This window comes from Apostichopus japonicus, chromosome 8, assembly GCF_037975245.1.
Source record: "Apostichopus japonicus isolate 1M-3 chromosome 8, ASM3797524v1, whole genome shotgun sequence".
In the NCBI taxonomy this organism is placed as follows: Eukaryota; Metazoa; Echinodermata; class Holothuroidea; order Aspidochirotida; family Stichopodidae; genus Apostichopus; species Apostichopus japonicus.
The window spans coordinates 20,451,084-20,471,029 of NC_092568.1; the positions used below are offsets into that span (position 1 = coordinate 20,451,084).

The 19,946-nt window shown below is 35.3% G+C and overlaps 1 protein-coding gene across 4 annotated transcripts in view; it reads right to left on the minus strand.

Annotated features, from left to right (window-relative positions):
* LOC139970975 (uncharacterized) overlaps positions 1-19,946 on the minus strand; it is an 88,140-nt gene that overhangs the window by 47,775 nt on the left and 20,419 nt on the right. For 3 of the 4 annotated variants that reach the window (XR_011794272.1, XM_071977082.1, XM_071977080.1), the window contains exons 7-15: positions 18,823-18,965; positions 15,532-15,599; positions 13,698-13,795; positions 9,916-9,936; positions 6,214-6,393; positions 5,103-5,200; positions 2,540-2,617; positions 1,252-1,380; positions 78-194 (exon numbers count right to left, since the gene is read on the minus strand). Coding sequence is in view for 3 of the 4 variants with exons in the window: in XM_071977082.1 (XP_071833183.1) it covers positions 78-194; positions 1,252-1,380; positions 2,540-2,617; positions 5,103-5,200; positions 6,214-6,393; positions 9,916-9,936; positions 13,698-13,795; positions 15,532-15,599; positions 18,823-18,965 (932 nt within the window). In the remaining variant the exon portion in view is untranslated. The remainder of the gene's footprint in view (positions 1-77; positions 195-1,251; positions 1,381-2,539; positions 2,618-5,102; positions 5,201-6,213; positions 6,394-9,915; positions 9,937-13,697; positions 13,796-15,531; positions 15,600-18,822; positions 18,966-19,946) is intronic. The other variant, XM_071977081.1, reaches the window with a different exon arrangement.

The window sequence follows — 19,946 nt, forward strand, 5'->3', positions numbered from 1 at the left end:
ATGGGAAAAACACAAAACAAAAAATCAGTTTCATCCTTTCTTAAAAGTAGCAATTGAAAAGTTCTGCTCTAACTCACCTGTAAGTGGTAGAGGATAATGCCTGTACTGATATCATCATTGAGACCTATAAGATGAGGCACATCTGACTCCACCACTACCCCTAAACTCTCTCTCCTGATCCCTACATTGCACTCCTAAAAAGTGATGAAAAAGGAGGGAAGATGATGAAAGAAGGAACAGGAATGTTGTAATCCAAAGTTTATACACCACTCACATCAACTAAAGTCAAAAGTAAAGTAACTTAAAATATATGGAAAACCACACAAATCCATTTCTGTATATACTGCATAGTAAAATGTACACTGAAGCTCAAATTTATTGACCAGCTCTAATATATGCTAGAAAGTCGAATAATGGTATGTCATCTTTCCTCAAGCATCTTACTGCTACCCTCAAGGTATTTGACCTCATTCCTGAATTTGTACTGGTATTCAAAGCATTATTTGATAATAGTATAGGAGCTAATGCAAAATTATGCAATCATGGGTGTACTGGTGCTTACAGCAGTGCACTTGTACAGAACAAGGGAATTCTAAATGTTCTTGTACTCTAACTCATGTTGTTGTACTCGGACTCATGCTGTTGTACTCAGACTCACGCTGTTGTACTCATACTCATGCTATTGTACTCATGCTGTTGTACTCCTTCTTATGATGTTGTACTGTTACTCATACTGTTGTTCTCCTAGTCATGCTGTTGTAATCCTACTCATACTGAAATACTCTGACTCATGCTATGTTGTTGTACTCTTTCTAATGCTGTTGTACTCGTACTCATGCTGTTGTACTCTTACTCATGCTGTTTTAATCTTACTCATGCTGTTGTACTCCTGCCCATGTTGTTGTAATCTTACTCATACTGTTATATTCCTACTCATGCTGTTGTACTCTTACTCACTCATACTACAGGACTGTTTGTATTAATTGTTAATTATTTATTCTGCACGATCAGCTTCATCCCGGCAGATTGTCCCTTGAAAGTATTTTAAACTGATACTGACAATTAAATTCCTAATTCCTCATTAAGATGAACAGGAAAACGGGAACAACATATATGCACAATTGAAGGCAACTCTTTGTTTACTATGAAACCCTGGGAATTAACTTCAATAACTTAAATTAATAAAAAAGACATAATAAGTTCCAATTAAGAGATGAAGAGAAGTTGTAATTCAACATTTAAGGACCATACCTGCATGATTTGTGCTACGTCTTTCCACTTGTCAACCCAGGCTTCTGTTAATTGGTCTACCTTGACTTCATTCTCTTGTAACATTTCGTTAATGGAATGATCCTGACACAACGAAGCCGACGAGCTTCCCTGCAAGAACCAAAAACACACACAGAGTAAAACTGTTAACAGTTTTAATGTGGTTGTTCCTGCACTTTATTGCTTGTCTTAAGCTTTCTACCAAATAGCCCATTTCAATTAGTGAAAAAATTTTACACAAGTTTTTATCACCACTGTCTCCAATCCAAATCTGTTCAAGGCTGATAACAGGGTTTTGCTCATTCAATCTCTCTCTCTGACAGAGAAAGACTGTATGAATCATTTGACTCACACAATCATGGCAACACCCATAAAATGCCAAAAAAGGAGGAAAGTCCAAATCAAATTAATCAACTCCCAGAAAATCTAGGGTTTACTTTATGTAAGTGATTCTATCTTTTTGTTTAGCTCTCTTCCAAAACAAATTCTAGAAAGTGGAGCAGTTGGTTGCCAGGCGACACTAGATTATACGGATTTCAACTGCATCGAAACGATGGGAGCATAGATGTGTTATCAACAATAATTGATGGCCGAGATGATTTAATCCCAAACCATCTATGCTCTTATGATAAAACATATATTCCTGTGAGGGCAGCAAGTATGAATATTACTAGAAAGACATCATGCATTAAAATAGAATATATTCGGTACATTAATGATTTAATGAAAAATATCATCATGTCGTAAAAACATCATTATTTGTAAGACCAGATGTAAAACATTGTCATCCTTCTATTTTACTTCTGAGAACATTTCTTGTGAGAAGCTTAGTTTGTTTCCCTTTTCAGAGGACCAAGAGAACCTAATGGTTTATACTGACATGTACTGTAATGTCTTAGACTGAACTTTCATCAAGTTTTCAAACAATTTTGGATAATTTACGTCCCTGAATATACATGATGTGTTCCTGTTTACACTGTGATTGTTGTATATACTTCTTTGCATCCGTGTCAGAGTGTCAAACCCTGATTCTAGTGTTAACTGGTGAGAGTACCTAACAGTCAAACACAACTGAAAAATACACCAATATTAAAATGCAACATTGTAACTATTACTGATTGTCCAAAGAGCCAACAGGTGCCTCATTCTATCTGATATGAAATATGGTTATAGTATATGAAAAGATTTCCTCGGGAGTTTCTGTGTGTTCTGAAATGACCTTTTAGAAGTTATCCACATAAAAACATGATACTGGAAATTGGCTACTTACCAAACTAGCACTGCATAATAAGTTTTTCAGCCTCAAAATTTCTCCTCTCAATTCACGGATGACCCGAACATGAGGATCCTATCGATGAAAGAAACACAACATTATCTCGCAAAATCGATCACATAGATACTTTAAAGCAAGGGTTCCCTAACTGGGGTGCATGAACCCCCAGGGGGTACGTGAGTCCATCCCAGGGGGTTCGTGAGACGTTTCTGAAAGTCAAAACTAGAGTACTTTTTGTTGAAATAAAATCTGATATATCATATAATTTAGTAATGTACAAAAGTCGTACCTATCGACAACCTCTACAATATTAAACTATGAACTTGATCTTTTACGAAGCACTGTTATACATATAAAAGTATAATAATGACTTGGATCGTGTCTCGAAAAGTTGGGGGTTCGTGGACAACTCTGACATCCACAGGGGGTTCATTGGGGGAAAAATTTAGGGAAACCCTGCTTTAAAGGAAGGACTATTCCGATGGTTAAAGTTTAGCTCTTTGTTTTGTTCTATAATGTAAAAGATTATTTAATATCCACAGAAGAGAAAAAAAAATTGCAAATATGGTTTGTAATGTACCTAATATGGAATTTATGATTACAGCTTTGGAATAGTCTCGACAGAGTCCGAGACACTTGCCGAGTCTTAAAAATGTAATGGAGAACTATTTAATTTTACAATATTCTTTTCTTTTTTCTTATTCCTCTTCTTTTATCCACCTTTTGGCAAAAAGCATCTTAGCCATCGTAAGAGGCAACATATTTACTGCAGCAGAAAACCATTTCTTGCATAAACAAACCAAGATGAAGGTACCACAGAGAAATAGCGCCGAAAGAGAATTGAACAAATCACTTTTAATTACATTCATATTTTATGTCCAGTCATCCTTTTACCTATTCTTCTTTTTTCTGCCATTTAACAACAGCTACTGCATTCAACCAAATTTGAAAATTTTGAAAAAAAGTCAAAACATTTCCAAGAAATAAACCCCTCAAATGTAAAACTACCCTACCGAATTAACCCGTGCCGAATTAACCACACCCATCATAACGAGACAGTAGCCTCAACTCCTGATGCTGCATTTACATATTAAAAATAGTTTGATGAAATAGTAATGCATAGAGAAGAGAGAGAGTAGACAATTTTAATCATCTCTCGCAAATCCTCCATGTCATTGTTTCATTTCACAGCATGTGGGAGTAATCAAGAAATTATGTGTTAATAAGAACCACTGAAGAGGAGAAACATGTAATGGCCTTTTAGAAGGTAAAAATATAGTCCTCGTCACTACACACCATTGAACTGTGACTATAAATTGAACTCTGTATCCATGCATGTCAACTGAGATCAATGTGATATATTACTGATTTAACTGTTATTAGTTCTAATTTTTTTAATAGTTTTTTCTGCTTTTTATGTTATTGTGTTCTAACTTCTCTGCATGTTTGAGTATTTAACTACTAAAACTGTACCATGACGATAGAATGGAATGTAATCAGAATTAGGAGACACACATTATCGTGTTAAATGTCCCCATTTTAAGCATGCTAAAACTTTGTGAGATTTTCAAAAGTACTTTCCAGGAGATCCTCTATTGTCCACATAATTCACAAGTATTCAAGAATATTAAGTTAGACTATAGGATGCATGCACAGATTCGGAAAATGCTTTTAAGGATGACGGCAAAGATCTGTTGGATCTGTATAAGAGTAACCGTTTTGTGACTTTCTAACATATTTGAGGGGGGGGGGGGGGGATACTGATGAGCCTTTTAAGAGTGCTTACAGTTCTTACAATTTTAGGAATGCAAACTAGTAAAAGAGGTATGATATAAAATTTCTTCCTGCTGACAGATTTCGTTTTCATAAGGTTTTAAGATGGATTTTCAATATCTATTATCATTTGTGATGTGAAGATTCTTATTCGATTTGATATGGTGACCTATAATAAAGCAATGAAATGTAACTTAAACACCACAGGATGATAAAACTAAATAACAAATTTAATAAAACATTTATCTTTGGCGTAACAACGATTCATCCCTTGGATTATGAGTACTGCCATCCAAGGCCATGTTTGATCAAGAATTTACAAAGGAACTACCGATGACTGAATTTTACTTTGGTACATCAAATACCAGCCAAGGTGGGAAAAATGCAACAGGCAAGCCAAGATTCTACATCAAACTGAGAGGTTTCCAAATTCCTTATCCAATCCGACTGGGCAACTTTAATATCGTTATCAAAGAAATGGTCTACCACAGAATTTGTAGATGAAGACATTGTAGAATTTGAAGTTTCCTTCAGAATTGTCTGATGGTTCACAAACAACTAATTATCTTGACCAACGGCAAAGGGTACACTTTGAAGCAGCCTGAAGTAGCCAAAATGTCACACTGTACACACACTTACAGTTAAAATGCAGCATTACAGTATTACTTTAACAATTTACTCTACCACTGGTTGTTTCAGAAAACTAGCTTTTGTCAGGCAGGATAAATAGAAAACAAGATTTTGAAAGGATGTAAATTGTAATTTTGTGCAACTCCTTCATTCTTACCTCATTAATTACCGGCTGGTTGACGATGTGAGTTGCTCTGCGTGCATACCTGAGTGTGCTCATGGTTTCGTTGTAATGTATACTGGCTGGAGAGACCGCTGAAATAATGAGAAAGATAACCCACCATTAGAGACTCGAAAATGTCATACTAGTAGGATTTATATATTGTGTCCTGTTCTAAAACCTCTCAGATATTTAGGAGTTCTTAGGAAGTTCCATCACGACACTTATGAAACCAAAAGAAAGGATAAGTGGAGTATTTTACAATGCCAAAATGAAACTCTCTCAGGGGAACCAGTATATAAGGTAAAGCTAATTTTTGCTTTAAAAAAAATATTACTTATGCAATTCTCACAATATTTAAACTATCCATACTTTCTGCATGCTGTCCTTTCACAGACAGATGATTAAATTTAGACAGTTAATTCCAAAACTGGTAAAGATGAACAAACACTTTAACAGTCAGTATGATAATGGGATGTGTTCACATCCTCCATATCATATAAGTGTGGCAGCTGAAAATAATCCTGATAAACTCACCCATCACAGCAACAAGCCCTCAATAATGTAAAATGAAAATGGTTACCTAATTCATTTAAAAGATTGCCTTCAACCCTGAACAGAACATAGACTTCTAATAATCAACATTTCAAGTAACCTTTTTTAGTTCCGATGGGCAGGTTTTCCAAAGCTACCAAGTAATAAACAAGTAATTAATATTTTACTAATGAATTTCCATTGGATAGTACTCGACAATACACGACCTGGACACGTTTCATATTTAACTCATTTTACAGCAAATTTGGAATTTGTCTTCACTACTCAAAATCATCAATCTTGATTAAACCAAGCCATCGACTCGCATTGGTATGTGAGGTAGCATCCAAAATGTATCAAAATCAACTCAAAAATCTACTAACATACACAAGTTTGCAACAAGCACGAACACACCGATACCCTGCCGATATCAATCATTAATGAATTTGTGCACACTAACTATGGTTAAAGCTGAACCTCTACCCTCCCAATTCCTCCCATCCACCCCCCCTCTTTTTTTTTTTCAATACTTTTTCTCCATTAATTTATCAACATTTTGATGCCATTCACTCACTGGCAATCATAACCGTCTTTGCATTGCCACCAAGACTGTCCTTCAGTAACCATGTGAGGACCGAGTTCCTGTAGGGGACGAAACCGTTGGATCTCCTCTTCAGTCCTTGAGATGATGACTGCATGTCAACCTCTTCACTGGCTAGACTCTCCATGCTGACTGCAGCTAGAGCATTCTCCGCTGTCAGAGATGGAGAGGAGAAGCGTACGACATGTTAGTCAGGACTCAGGAGATGCGAAAAGACGTGATTGATTGCAGGCTTTTAAAAATGCCATTATGCAAAAACAGAGCTAAATTTACACATTCCCCAACATCATGAAAAGGGTAAAAGACTAGTATCCGTAAGGAAAAAGGGACTCGATGTTCTCAATGAGGGATTTTTTTTCACCAGGGAACTCAAAAAAGTGCTTTTAGCTAAGAGAGTAGTTGAACTTTGTCGAGGGTATAATCGATACATGGAAAATGGATTTGTAGAAAATGTTGAAGACCGTGCATTAGTGTAATTGCTTAATTGAGACAGAAAATTCCTGAGCAAGAGAAGTGAAACTAGGATGGTTTTGAGATAGATGTTAAAATGTTCCAAATATTTTTACCAAACTTCCCTCAAGGTCAACATTGCAATGTTTTTCTAACTTCTAATGGCTTTTAAAAGGAATATTTGGAACAATTCATTTTCTATTTATTGAAATGGAATGTTATGAGAGCAGCTGGAGAAAATTATAATTGTAGAAATTGGAGTCACTCCAAGATTAATGTATGTCGTCTAGTTACAGAGTTGTTGACAATTGACAATTCATAATCATGAATAAATATGAATCTAAGAGACTGACTTCGGTCAGCTTGCGGCTTTGATAAGCCAATGATGACTTGTTCTCGAATACCTGCTTGCAGGAGGATCTAAAACTACGTACATAATTTGTTTTTTTCAGTCAAACATCAACATATTTATCCTTGGCACAATTGCAAGAAAAATGAAACCATGTAAGTGAAAGACCCCACAAGACCGATGTTCAGAACGGTAAGCTTTGAAAGCAGTAACACAAGCAAGCAGCACGAGTGAAAATAGCCCAGAGATAGGTAAATCGATGTACTGCCCTTAAACTGCACATTAACCATTTACACACTGATCCACTACTCAACTGCCAGTCTAGGGGAACAAGATTTTTGGTTAAGGTGATTGTCATTTTTATTACTTCCAAAATTTTGTCTTGGTGAATTTCCTGAAAGTCTCCTCATATTCTGTCAATTTTGAAATCTTATGTTGACAGAAGCATATTCGTTAATAGAGACCTTTGAAAAACCCCTTTTTCTTCCAAGCATTTCTGCAGCAAATACTGGTAACTGCTCACACATTTTGATATACATTAGCATATAATTAAATTTGTCACACAAAGCCCGTCATATCATAAATGGCAAAAAAAAAGAAGAAAAAAAGCACTACCTGGAATACAGTAAAATTGTTTAATGGAACATAGCAGGATTTTCAAGGTTACAATAACATTTCCAAAGAAGATGGAAAGAAGGGAGTTACGGCGAATTTTATGCTATTAATAATGCAGAAATACCGTTCAAGGTTTGTGAACCGAATATCAGGTATCTATATACATATATAAAAGCAAGCATTAAGCCACTAAAGTTTGATATTGCAAAGTTTTAATATAATAGTCCGAGTGTATAACAATATGAAACATTTACAAGTCGATAATACATCTATGAAGTTCTCACATTCTCAAAGTATATGATGATGCGTTGTTATTGTTCACACTCTATCATTAAAAACGGCCTCTGAAGAAGATCCTGCTAGGATCGAAACGTCAGGCCAACTTACTTTTACACATTCTCCTACACAGGCTCTCTAGAGGATAAGCAGTTTGCTAACAGTTTTATTTCATTTTGATCATTAAAACGGAGAGTTAACACAGGTTGATGTTAAAATTTAAACCAAGAAATGTGAGCAATTAACCACTGTCTGTAAATGAGCTGTGTAACATGAATTACATACAATGTTAGAATTTGTTAAAGTAACGTGACTGTTTACCTCAATACCATTGAGGTATACACTAATAGCTTGCAAAATTACAAGATTCGTGTAATATGCCACATGACATAATACGTATTACGCATATATCTAGAATGGCAGGGTCATAATTGGGGTGAATTAGTGACAGCAGGACTAGGGTAACACTGATATTGTGAGAACACTCCTATGGGGTGGTGATAACAATCCAATGGGGGGGGGGTTCTGTTCAAGTGGGAACAACTACAGCATAGAACGGATTGGTAGTGTGAACTTTGAAGCAGTGTAACAGAGGATAGCACAAGGAGGCCAACACATAAAGAATGATATTGACAGATAAAGCACATAGTGAATGGCTTGTGAAGTGACAATGGACTGAAAAAATTACCATAAGGTTCAGAGAAGCTGTAGCAACAGGTGAACAAACAACTACATATTCTTCTCAACAACTATTTATGATGTTTGCTTAAATATGAGGAGGTTCTTCTCTGCATGAATTTATTGCTCTGTGTAAATGTTATGCAAGTGAGTATTCTAATAGTGGGCGGTGAGACCTTCTGGCCCACCTTGACTCGTTAAGGTATACAAGCATTCTAATGAAGGCCATAATGCTGCAGGTTAACTCTAACTAAAGTACATGACAATCCAAACAACCGCATAACATTGGCATAATTTCTTAATTTTATGAAAGCTTTTGTCAAAACATTACTGACTCCAGTACATTGAACTTTAACATCTATTTCATCATAACAGTAGAAAACCATGCGGTGTTCCTTTCAGTGAATAAATGGATTCAACATCTATTTTTAAATCTGATGGAATAACTAAAAACGGTGACAATAGCTTGTTAAAATACAAACATCCATACATATTCTGGACATCAAGTATATATTTTCGTGGTATACTGTACATGCAAATGAGAATCATTGGACTATGAATATTTCAATAAATTTGTGAAAAGTATGAATAGTAATCAGAGCAACAAAACTATTAACCTACAATTATTGGAAGAGGCATAAGGGAGAGTCTTTCAGCAATGTCAGTTATGGAAAATATTGTACATCAAAAACAGAAAATGGACATTTGTGAAAGAAGAGACAGATATTAAAGGCTGTTTATGGGGTATTTTGTAGCAAAAGTGTAACATTTTGGAGTAGTAAAAGTGGAACATTAATCAGCTGCAAAAGTAAACGTAAAACAGATAAATGTAAAATTATAAATAATGCTGAAGGAAAGTTTTGTGACATGACAAGGTAATTTAATATATCGGTTTTAAAAACATATTTTAAAGTTAAGGAACACTGTCTTCCTTTCAAAGAAACTGAATTTTTCCAGTCACAGAACTCTTTGATACAAGAATGTTTCTATAGGAAATTTCAACTTTTTGTTCCAAAGGTATTACAGCCAGATAGACCAAGTTAAAGTTATGACTTTAAATACTTTGCTCACTAACATTGACAACAATTCAGAAAGATCTGCTGTCACACTTTGATAGACAAACAAGTACACAAAACTTTCCTGTCTGTTTCGAAGGATAAGAACTTAAAAAAAAAGCAAATATATTATAAAACTGATAAAAAGAGAGAGAGATGTGAAACCAATAATTTGGAAAGCTTCAAAGGCACTGGGGTGATTTGGTGTAAAAAAGTGGGCGAGAGAACTACAGTAACTATAACAAGGCTTACCAAAGTCACAAGGGTAGCCGCCTGGGAAGAAAAGTATTAGCGTTAGCAGAGATGAAGACAAAAACACGGCAAAATGTCAGCACTGCATTTAGGGCAAAGAAACCACGAAAGCATATATCCTTCATCAAAAATTGGAAAGGAATGAACCAATTCTGAGAATTAGATAAATGACCTTCTTCATTCCAATCCTTCTTTGAGGGAGGATTTAAATTTATTTATTCTCAAATGTTTAACCAGATTTTTCTTTTTTTTCCTCTTTTTTTTCCTTCTTTTTTTTCTGGTTTCTTTGAAAAGGACACTTTAGAACACGAGCATTGAAAATTTAGTGAAATTATTTCAGCAGCAAACAATTCACATTAAGTGGCATCTTGTTTCTGAATTACTGTGGGAAACTAAAGACAGTACTACCAAAAATATCATTGACATACATGTAGAGAGATTGTCAGGAATTATTGATCAACAAAATTCATATTGAAATGAACACAAACGATATTTCCCATCATCAATATTGTCACTAAAATAATGATACAGGAAATACAATACAGGCCAGATAGGCAAAAAGTTGTAAACAAAATCTTTTCTATGACGTCCCTTTATGCACCATCAGCAGAGCTAATGACCTATGTTGTTACCAATAGTTAGTAAGAATGCTGGCATTTTTCTCTTTTTCTTAGGGAAGCCTCGCAAATCTAACCGCCGGTTCCGGGCCGGCGGAAATCTCGCACCCCTTGCTCATTATGCATGTGCATATTGGTCCCATGGTTGAATGCACACACGCTGGTTGCCAGCCAGAGTAATGAGCACAGCGTCCTGACAACACAAGGCTGGTTATTCTTCACAAACAATGAGCAAACTTGGCCAAGTGACCGGATTAACTTTTGCGGTTTTGACAGTCAATAGAGCGGTAGTTTATGTTGCAAAGTGACTTATACACTAAAATCCGCCACTACCAAATGTCCGAGATTCAGTACTTTATATAATTCTTGCAAATCTTCCACGTTATCAAACCTCACAAATAAAATTTCTTGGGTCTCTATGAACAATTGTGACACTCCGCTACTCGAAAGTTCGATAAAAGCAGCCTTTACCTGGGCCTATACATTATGAGCCTTGTTCAACGAGTGGTACGTAACTATGAATTAAAAACTGAATCAGCCATTGTATTAAATATATGCCCCCCCAAGAACTTCAGAAAACCCATATTGACAAACCAGAATTTAAACAAAACAATAGTTAAGCTATGCCACAAATGTATGTTAAAGAGAGAACATCGACCGTAACGTTGATCTCTGAAGCTAACTGCGACACAAATTCAACGAATAAACAGATGGTTTAGGCTTGATTTTCCCATTGACTTAGTGTGTTAGGCTGCCATGTGGTTAGAGATATAAGTTACTATTCGGTGAAAATTTTACTATACGTACATCAGTTTACAACTGCAGTGTTTACCCCTACTTAAATATCATCGTAGGCATACTGTACATGGGCTGCGAATTTTCCCATGTACATTGCCAAACAACCCCCCTGTCTAACACCTGTTTGTTAACATTTTTGACATGTTTCCAAAAAACTTTTCATGGAGTAAACTATTTTGGCTCCACTCTAGAATTAATTAGGTAAGTCAGTAAAGGATCGGTAAAGTTATGCGAAATATTATCTTAGACGTTCAAGAAAAGTATATATCCCCGTAACATTAAGGTAAGTAAAACACACCTCAAGCCAACCGACTCCTCCGCATGAACAAAACATTCTATTCCCCATGATACACGAGTCTATACCATACAGACATAGCACGATATCAAGGCCCCAATAGCTACAGTATGGCTATCTTTATGAAAGTAAACCTTTTAATCCCATGTTTTAGGCCACTTGGCATGATTAACTGAATGCTAAATATTGTTTCCATGTCCTTGCAGAAAACGTCAACTTCGCAAAATACAATTAGTTGTGTTTTTGTTGTTACGTGAGATCCGTAACCGGCAAAGTGGTTAGGCTATTTACTATACACTTAACTATGGTAGGATATTAATTTTTCCTTTTTTTTTTGGTGGAAATTCTAGAAAATACTTTCTTTTCCCCCCGCCAGATGTGGTCGTATGGTTTATTCATAAATGGGTGTACTAGAGCCTTGTCTACATGACATTAGTTGCATTTAGCACAATATGCCAGTTTCGTGTGAATTTTTCGAAAGTATTTTGCTCGATCTTTCGTAAAATTTGAAAGGTGTACCAACTTACTGTTCGTACACAATTGCTAATTTCTCTATTGATTTTCAGAGTAGTAAAGGACGTTTTTTTTTCGAAGTTCAAAAGTCAGTAAATGAAGTTGATAAACTTTATTTCTTTCAACTTTCTTAACCATGGAATGCTAGAAAAACATTTACACTTAAAACGGAGAAAGGATAATCGCATTTTTTCCACATTTATTTCAAATTTCTTTCACAAGAAATTATCGTCATTTGTTCAATCCTCATGTCTACGATCTAGCTGGCTAAAAAAAAAGTACAGCTTCGCTGGAGTGCGAAAAATTCCCTACAGTCGACCGATTTTTTTTTCACCTAGCTAGGTAGTTTAGGTCCTGTTCTATACAACTTAGTAGGATTATTCTAAAGTCATCCCGTATGGTAGGCTCTGGTTCACGCTTGTGTGCACGTGTACAAGAAGTGAGATTGTGATTTCAGTTTTTTAGATTTTTAAATCTTAAAAATTCAGGAAACTTAATGTCCTTGCAAAAAGGCAACGAAACTTTTTGTTCCTACTTGGCCGACTGGGAAAATAAGAAAGATAGCATTTTAGATTCCTGCAGTGTAAATTCACATTTCCTTACTTATTTTCACAGAAGTTTTGCTTCTGCAGTAGGATAAAATACGGCGTATAAACATACTATCTTTTTGAAACGTTTGAATACCTTGAGACTTAGCTATGATGTTTTGTTCAACTCACTATTGTGTTCAAATCGGCTTAGTAAAAACTTGACCGCGGCTGTGAATGTAACTGTATAACGTGGAAGGTGGTTTGGAGAGAGTGTGCACTCAAGTGTGACTCATTATCTGCTTGTGGCTGTGCTCATTATAGCCGCGGAAAAATCCACCAGCCCGGACATGGCGGTTAGATTTGCGAGGCTTCCCTTATGCTTTTTGTTTTCAAGCAAGTTAGTTCAGGACTTTATTACTCTTGTTAGGGTTTGACAAACTCTGTGCATTTTGACATCCTCATCAAGGGTAAACTCATAAAGACATGAGATTTGATGTTAATTTTTAATTTCTTTCACATAAATGATCACCAACAAACACAGTTAACATGTTTTAAAGATATGTTTATCATATAAACCCATTCAAGCAGCATATTGTACCAATTTACATCTACATTCAAATGTTACACAGCTTTAAAAGTCTCGATTGTGAATATATATTAAAATATTCCTCCAACTATCAGTAAAACAAGATTAATTCCAAGGGTATGCTTGAGAGAGGCTCTTCTTTTTTCCTCCTCCTTGTTGCCAATGTTTTATGAAATATTAACAAAAACTTTCTCTTGTACTGACAAAAACCATTTGAACTAATATTATCATATTAGTTCATGAAAACTGACGATAAAAGATTTCAACTGGAGTCACTGGAGGACACTAAACCTTTAAATTTTCAACTGTTTATTTTTTATGCAAACACATGCTACGCTCCAAGGACGTTGACAGTTACCAACTTTTTGTGGTGAAGTAGGTACAAAGACAATCACAGCAAAAGTTGAAAAAAATATATTTAAAAACCAAAAATGGTAACTTACCCAGAGCTGATATACAGTTCCCCAGCATGACCAGAGATTTGTTAATGTTAGCCCCTTCCTGGATCCTGTCTTTGCTGAAGTTCAAATTAGCTCGCTCACTGTAGAAAAAGAGGGTTGTGTATAAAGTGGCAATTTAAAGTAATGGTAAGAAAATATAACAACAAACCACAAAATTCTAGTTAAATTTAGGTGAAGTTAGGTGAGTTACTCTTAAATTCATACAACATTTACCTCAACGGTAATACTGTACTTCCAAAAAAGTATCCAAAACACAACCATCAAAACTCACCCTCACCCCCCCCCCACCCACCCTCATACAGTTAACATGTACCTCTAAGTTTAGCAGTTTACTGTTTTGAATACAAAAACTATTTCATTACTTTGTCTGAATCATGGTTCAAATTTCAATTCTTCAATATCTCCAAATGGTTCACCACTTGATACAATCAAGCTTTATCCCAATACAGGTTCACAGCATGGGTTGAATGAACAGTGTATACATAATAATGATTGTGAATATGCTTGAGTAACCTCTTCATGCAGTTACATAGTAGGTAGGCCTACTATAAGTAAAAGCCAGACTTAGTGTCTTCATTTGTAGTAAGAAAGAAACACAGCATGATGACTCATACAAGCACAGCTAAAGTGTCATTCATCACCATCATCGTGGTTCAATCATGTTATTTTAAATTGATAAATGCTCCCTACTATCGGGAGTAATTGATTCTCCATATATCTAGTGGAAGTTTGGTACACGTAAGAATAAAACCAAGATTACAAATCCATCATAAGGCAACTGGAAAATCAATCTCTCTCTGCCCTAATAAACATCTACACATTATCTTTCACACATGGTTTCCCACCTCATTTATATGTGAATTCCTACAGACTTCATGCATGGTTGTTAATTAGCCAAGTTAACCCATTTAAGCTATAGGAGTAGTTTGTTCAAATGTAACATGGCGAATTCTGAAATGAAGCAATATACCGTAGGTATGAGGCAAATGTTTTGTAACAATCACCGTCATGGAGCAGGTTTATTGGAAGAACACACTCAAAATTCAGAGAAAAACAGGTACAGATATGAAAAGTTTCATTGGCATGAAACATTCCAAACTCTTGAGATTTACAATTATAGGGACAAGCAGATTGTTGGAATAGTAAATTTTTTCCCTAGATTGACAATGAGATTTGTTGGAATGACCAAAATAGAATTTGGGGAAATAAAACCCAAAATATAAACAAATCTAAGGACATGAATGAACATAATTTGTTCCCAAAATCACATTTACTGTTTTTACTTGACTTTTGGCCAGTAACACTAACAGTTCACAACGTTAACTTGATATCTCCTCTTTAATTATTTTAGTGAGAGAACATAACATACTATATGGAAAAGAATCAAAACAATGTGGGGTCATCATATTCTTGGTAAAATTGATAGACATAATAGAATTGGTTCTGCATATTGAAACAATTTTTTTGCCCTATATTTAAGGATTTTATTCCCTGTTTGGGTATTAACAGAGCTTCATACTGAAAATCAAATGAATACCCTTAACATCAGACACTATCCAACTATGGGAGGATTAGAAATGTTCTCAATGCATTCTTTGAACATAACTCATATTAAAGAATGAAACAGAGGGATGGCTTTGGAACCATATTTGATGTTTCCCATGGTTATGTAACTCATTCCTCTCTGAAGATTGTCCAGGTTTGTCTTTCTTGTTTTTTTTGTTTTTTTTTGGGGGGGGGGGCATTCTTCAGCAGTCAGAAAGCCATGGCAACTATAGAGACTCAGTAAACAAACCAATTACTCTCTGTGACATACCTGCCGGCCAGGTCTACCAGGTTAATTTTGCTGACGATCTCACTCGGTAGTTGTTGTTCTATCTTGGCCTGAAGATATAAGCATACATGTATAATAATAATAATAATAATGATCATAATAATAATGATGATCATAATAATAATGATAATGATCATGATAATGATAATAATAATAATAATACTAATAATGATAATAATAATCAGCCGATATTTTAACGACACTTAGGTGACCACTAATGTGGGAGAAACCCGCAAGGATTGCAACTCACACGTCGGGTGGCTTCCAATTCAACATTTTAACTCAAATTTGGAATCTTTTCAATTTACACAGTCATTTCAGATGGGAAAAATCCATAGATTGCTCTTGAATGAAAACCCACTTTACCATGACCCCGCAGGGTATTGAACCTCCTGAATGCTAAGCCTCATTGCTTCAAATGCCAACGCCTTTATCCACTCAGCCACAACAACATGTATAGGATTTTATCATCTGATTTGCATATAAAACTCTTCATGCAGGTTGTTTATGGCTATAGGTGATTAGTCTTACCACCAGTAGTTGGTTATACCATTTCATAGGGAGAGAGGAGGAGATTGGAAATGGGAGGGGGCAGGGAGCCGGGGCAGGGAGAGGGAAAGAGGTGCAGACGGGGACAAAAATGCTTCATAGCATTCATAGTAAATGCACTAGTTACTTGAGAGGATTTAGTGCAAACAAAAAACTTACAAAGCTTTTACCATGCATAATTAACAAATATGCAAGTATGTATGTATTTGTTTGATTTCAGATCCTCCTGCAAGCAGGAACTCGCAAAGTAGCCATTATTGGCTTATCAAAGCCGCAAGCTGACCGAAGTCAGTCTCTTAGATTCATATTTAACGTCCATGATTATGAATTGTCAACAGCTCTGATATTGGACGACATACATTAATCTTGGAGTGACCCAAACTCGGGACCTTATGATTGAAAGGCACCTGCGTTAACCACTGAGCTAACACTCTTAAGTAGTTACTTCAGTAGCTACTTCATATGCTATGAATGAATATCAACTTTATTTTCATTAAACTTTTGTTCTCTACTATAAACTGCAGTGTTAATCTCAAAAACCAAGAGCTTATACAAACCAGAGGGAGTGAGGTATATTAGTTGTAGCATTATTTATAGAAAGCAAACAATTTCTTTCTTATGAAATATTTGATTACCTGCACAATCTGTATCTATATTTCTGGCAATGAGAATATGTTGACAAACTGTTATTTTTCTTTGGCTTTACAACGATTACTCATCAGATGTCTGGAGCTCATTTACATACTACCAGTCATAAATCTTTCCCTTGATGCTGATTGGTTGATGCAACCATCAGGTTTTGTCACCTCTAACACTCAAACCAGCCATGACTCAGTCTCGCTTACCCAGCATAAAACTATGAAAGCCTACCTGCACTTTTCACCAACTTAACTAGAACAGATAGATTATTTCATTCATAAGTTTAAAACAGCCTGCGTACAAGCATAGCACTCAGCATATGATGATATCCATTTACAGGGTAGAAGTTGCTACCAACTTCAAATTGCTGTTATATTTCAAATAATGGAATCGCTTTTCCTGCACCTTGACATGATTGGCTGTTAAGACCATCAAGGGATATTTGAAAATAGCTGGTAGGATCTTCGTTATAGCTCAATGATAAAAAGAGATCTCTTTGTGTGACTCAACATGCTAAACAGGGAGGATAAATTATACAGAAGATCAAACAACAACATGGGAAATGTTTACATCAAAAGGTATTGAAATAAGTGCACACATTCAAAGCAAGAATGAACATTACACAGTTTGAGTCCACACAACACAAAATTGAAACACAAACTTCTTGAGTTTAAAAATACCACATGTCACGATATTTACTAGAGGGAAGGGCACTGCACAAAGTTGTAAAACTCAGATTAAAATTATGGGAGAACATGCTGAACATGAGGGTTTTAAATACAATATATTGCTACTATACTATACTTCAGATAGACATTGGTGCCAAAGATGCTTAGGTTACGTGGTTTTAAAACTACAGAATGGCACTAATACAGGGGAGCCACAATGTTATATATGTCAGATAGACATTAGTGCCAAAGATGCTTAGGTTACATGGTTTTAAATATACACGATGGCACGAATAGAGAAAAGCCACCAAGTTCTATTTCAGATTTGTCACCATACTACAAGGAAGCTTCAACACTGTATTTATATACTGTAGGTTAGAAAATAATGCAAAGCAGTTGTAGAAAGAGTTTCAACCACATATGGAAACTTGTAACATTAGAAACAAATTGAAAAATATAGAAGCTTACAGATGACATGATAGGTCTACTAATGGTACTAAAACCACATCTAAAGATCATGTAACCAATACATGCAAACAGATATGCATAAATTGCATATGAATTCATTTATTCTTTTCGGACATCTTTTAAGCCAAAATTAACATTTGCCAAAACGCCTTGGCAATTATTTATAACCCTAAAAAAAAAGATAAACTGAGGGGCATTTTAAGAGCCCTTAAGATTTCATTCGGCCACTAGAGGAAACACCAAAGTGACACAGTTAATGAAACAACACTATACTTGCAGATAAATTTTGCTCAGAATTAATCTCAACCATAAATCAAGCTGTCTTTTGCAATTTTTACAGTACTTATCATTGGTCTGTACAGGTCAATGCTTCAAAACACTCTCTTCCAATTTTTCACGAATATGGTAAAACATTTTAAAGAAGAACTGTTACATTTCAACCAAAATTTGTGGGAAGAAAGAATCTTCATAACTAATTCATATAATTTTAATTCACAGAAAAAATACATTCCTGAAAAAAGGCATTTGCTATTTGAATACACCAAAAATTCACATTGCAGATAATGTGAGGGCATAAACATTCCTGAGTCTGTAATTGGATGAAATGTTCAGAACTCACTAATTATGAGCAACCAAGCTGTTATAGCTACACAGATCTCTTATTAAGATTGAGGAGGGGGAGGAGGGTATCCTATTATGCATAAATATTACACAGCTTTAGTCAGAGTGCCAAAAAAGTTACAACCCCCAACTCAAAATGCAGCTACACATGCCACAATACTTCAAACAAAAAAGCCACCCAAGATAGAGTCTGGACATGTAAACCCAAACAGCTTGAATACTTTCCAACCCCAATCCCCTAACATTGAGAATATAAACCATGTTATCATGACGTGTTACATCTAGTGAGTTCATTACCAGTCCCTTTGAAGAGGACATTATCACTAACCTGCACAAAATGGATTGTGAAGATTGCATGAGATCTACTGCTGAATTCATGCATGTGAGTTGATGCTGTAGTCCTACTGGCCATGCCTTGTTCCAGCAGCTCTAAAACTTGTGCATAGTCAGATACTAGGTGTTTGGTCAAATCTGCAATGTAAGAAAAGAAAGACACAAATAGATATATATACTGTATATAATATCTATATATATATATATATATATTTATATATAATATATATAGATATACATATATTGTACATATTTATACATATAAATATGTTACTATTGATATATATATGATAATACAAAAGTGCCGAAATTACAAAGAAATACTGTATGTAAAAAATGAAATGTACTGTAGATAATTATATGAACACATAAGCCATAATTTTTTAATATATATATTTGAATGTCTCTGTGTTTTATGTTTGAAACTGGTTTTTGTTGGAAGCGAGGTCAGATAAAATTTAATAGATCAATTGACATTGAAATTATAATGCTTGCCCTACTTACCGATATACTTGGAAAAGAGACAATTTAATTGTATGGTACAGTAGGTAAGCATTTGATACTTGAAGAGTACTGTACCACAAATATTGAAGGATATTTCAACATCTTTCTTAATAACCGATCAACTGAAGTACGCAACATGTAAATTGTATGGGTGAGTGGGGGAGTGGGTAATGGGGGAGGGTGAGGAGGTGCAACATAGGAAGGTGCATGAATGTATCAAGAAATTTACAACCGGATAAAATGGATCCTAAAAATCTAAATGAAACATATGTTGTTTCAACTAACAAATTTCTTTAACTTAGATGCTTTCTGAATTTGAATGATGCTTTTGTTTTACCTTGAAGAGTCATATATGATTTTTATAACATAAAATCTACTATTTCTTGGTTTATACTATATTATTGTAATACTTTCGATTTTCCCTTGAATGAGATATAACTTTACGAAGGATAGAAGAGCATTCCGTCTCTTCCCTGTCCGGGCTGATGACAACCAGATGGAGTCATTTCTACCATCACGGACAAGGCCGGAGACCAGTTTATGACTCATTTACGTATAGAGAAACCGAAAACCAATTAACAAATGAAAGGCAAGGGTGCTTCTTCGCTTGATTTT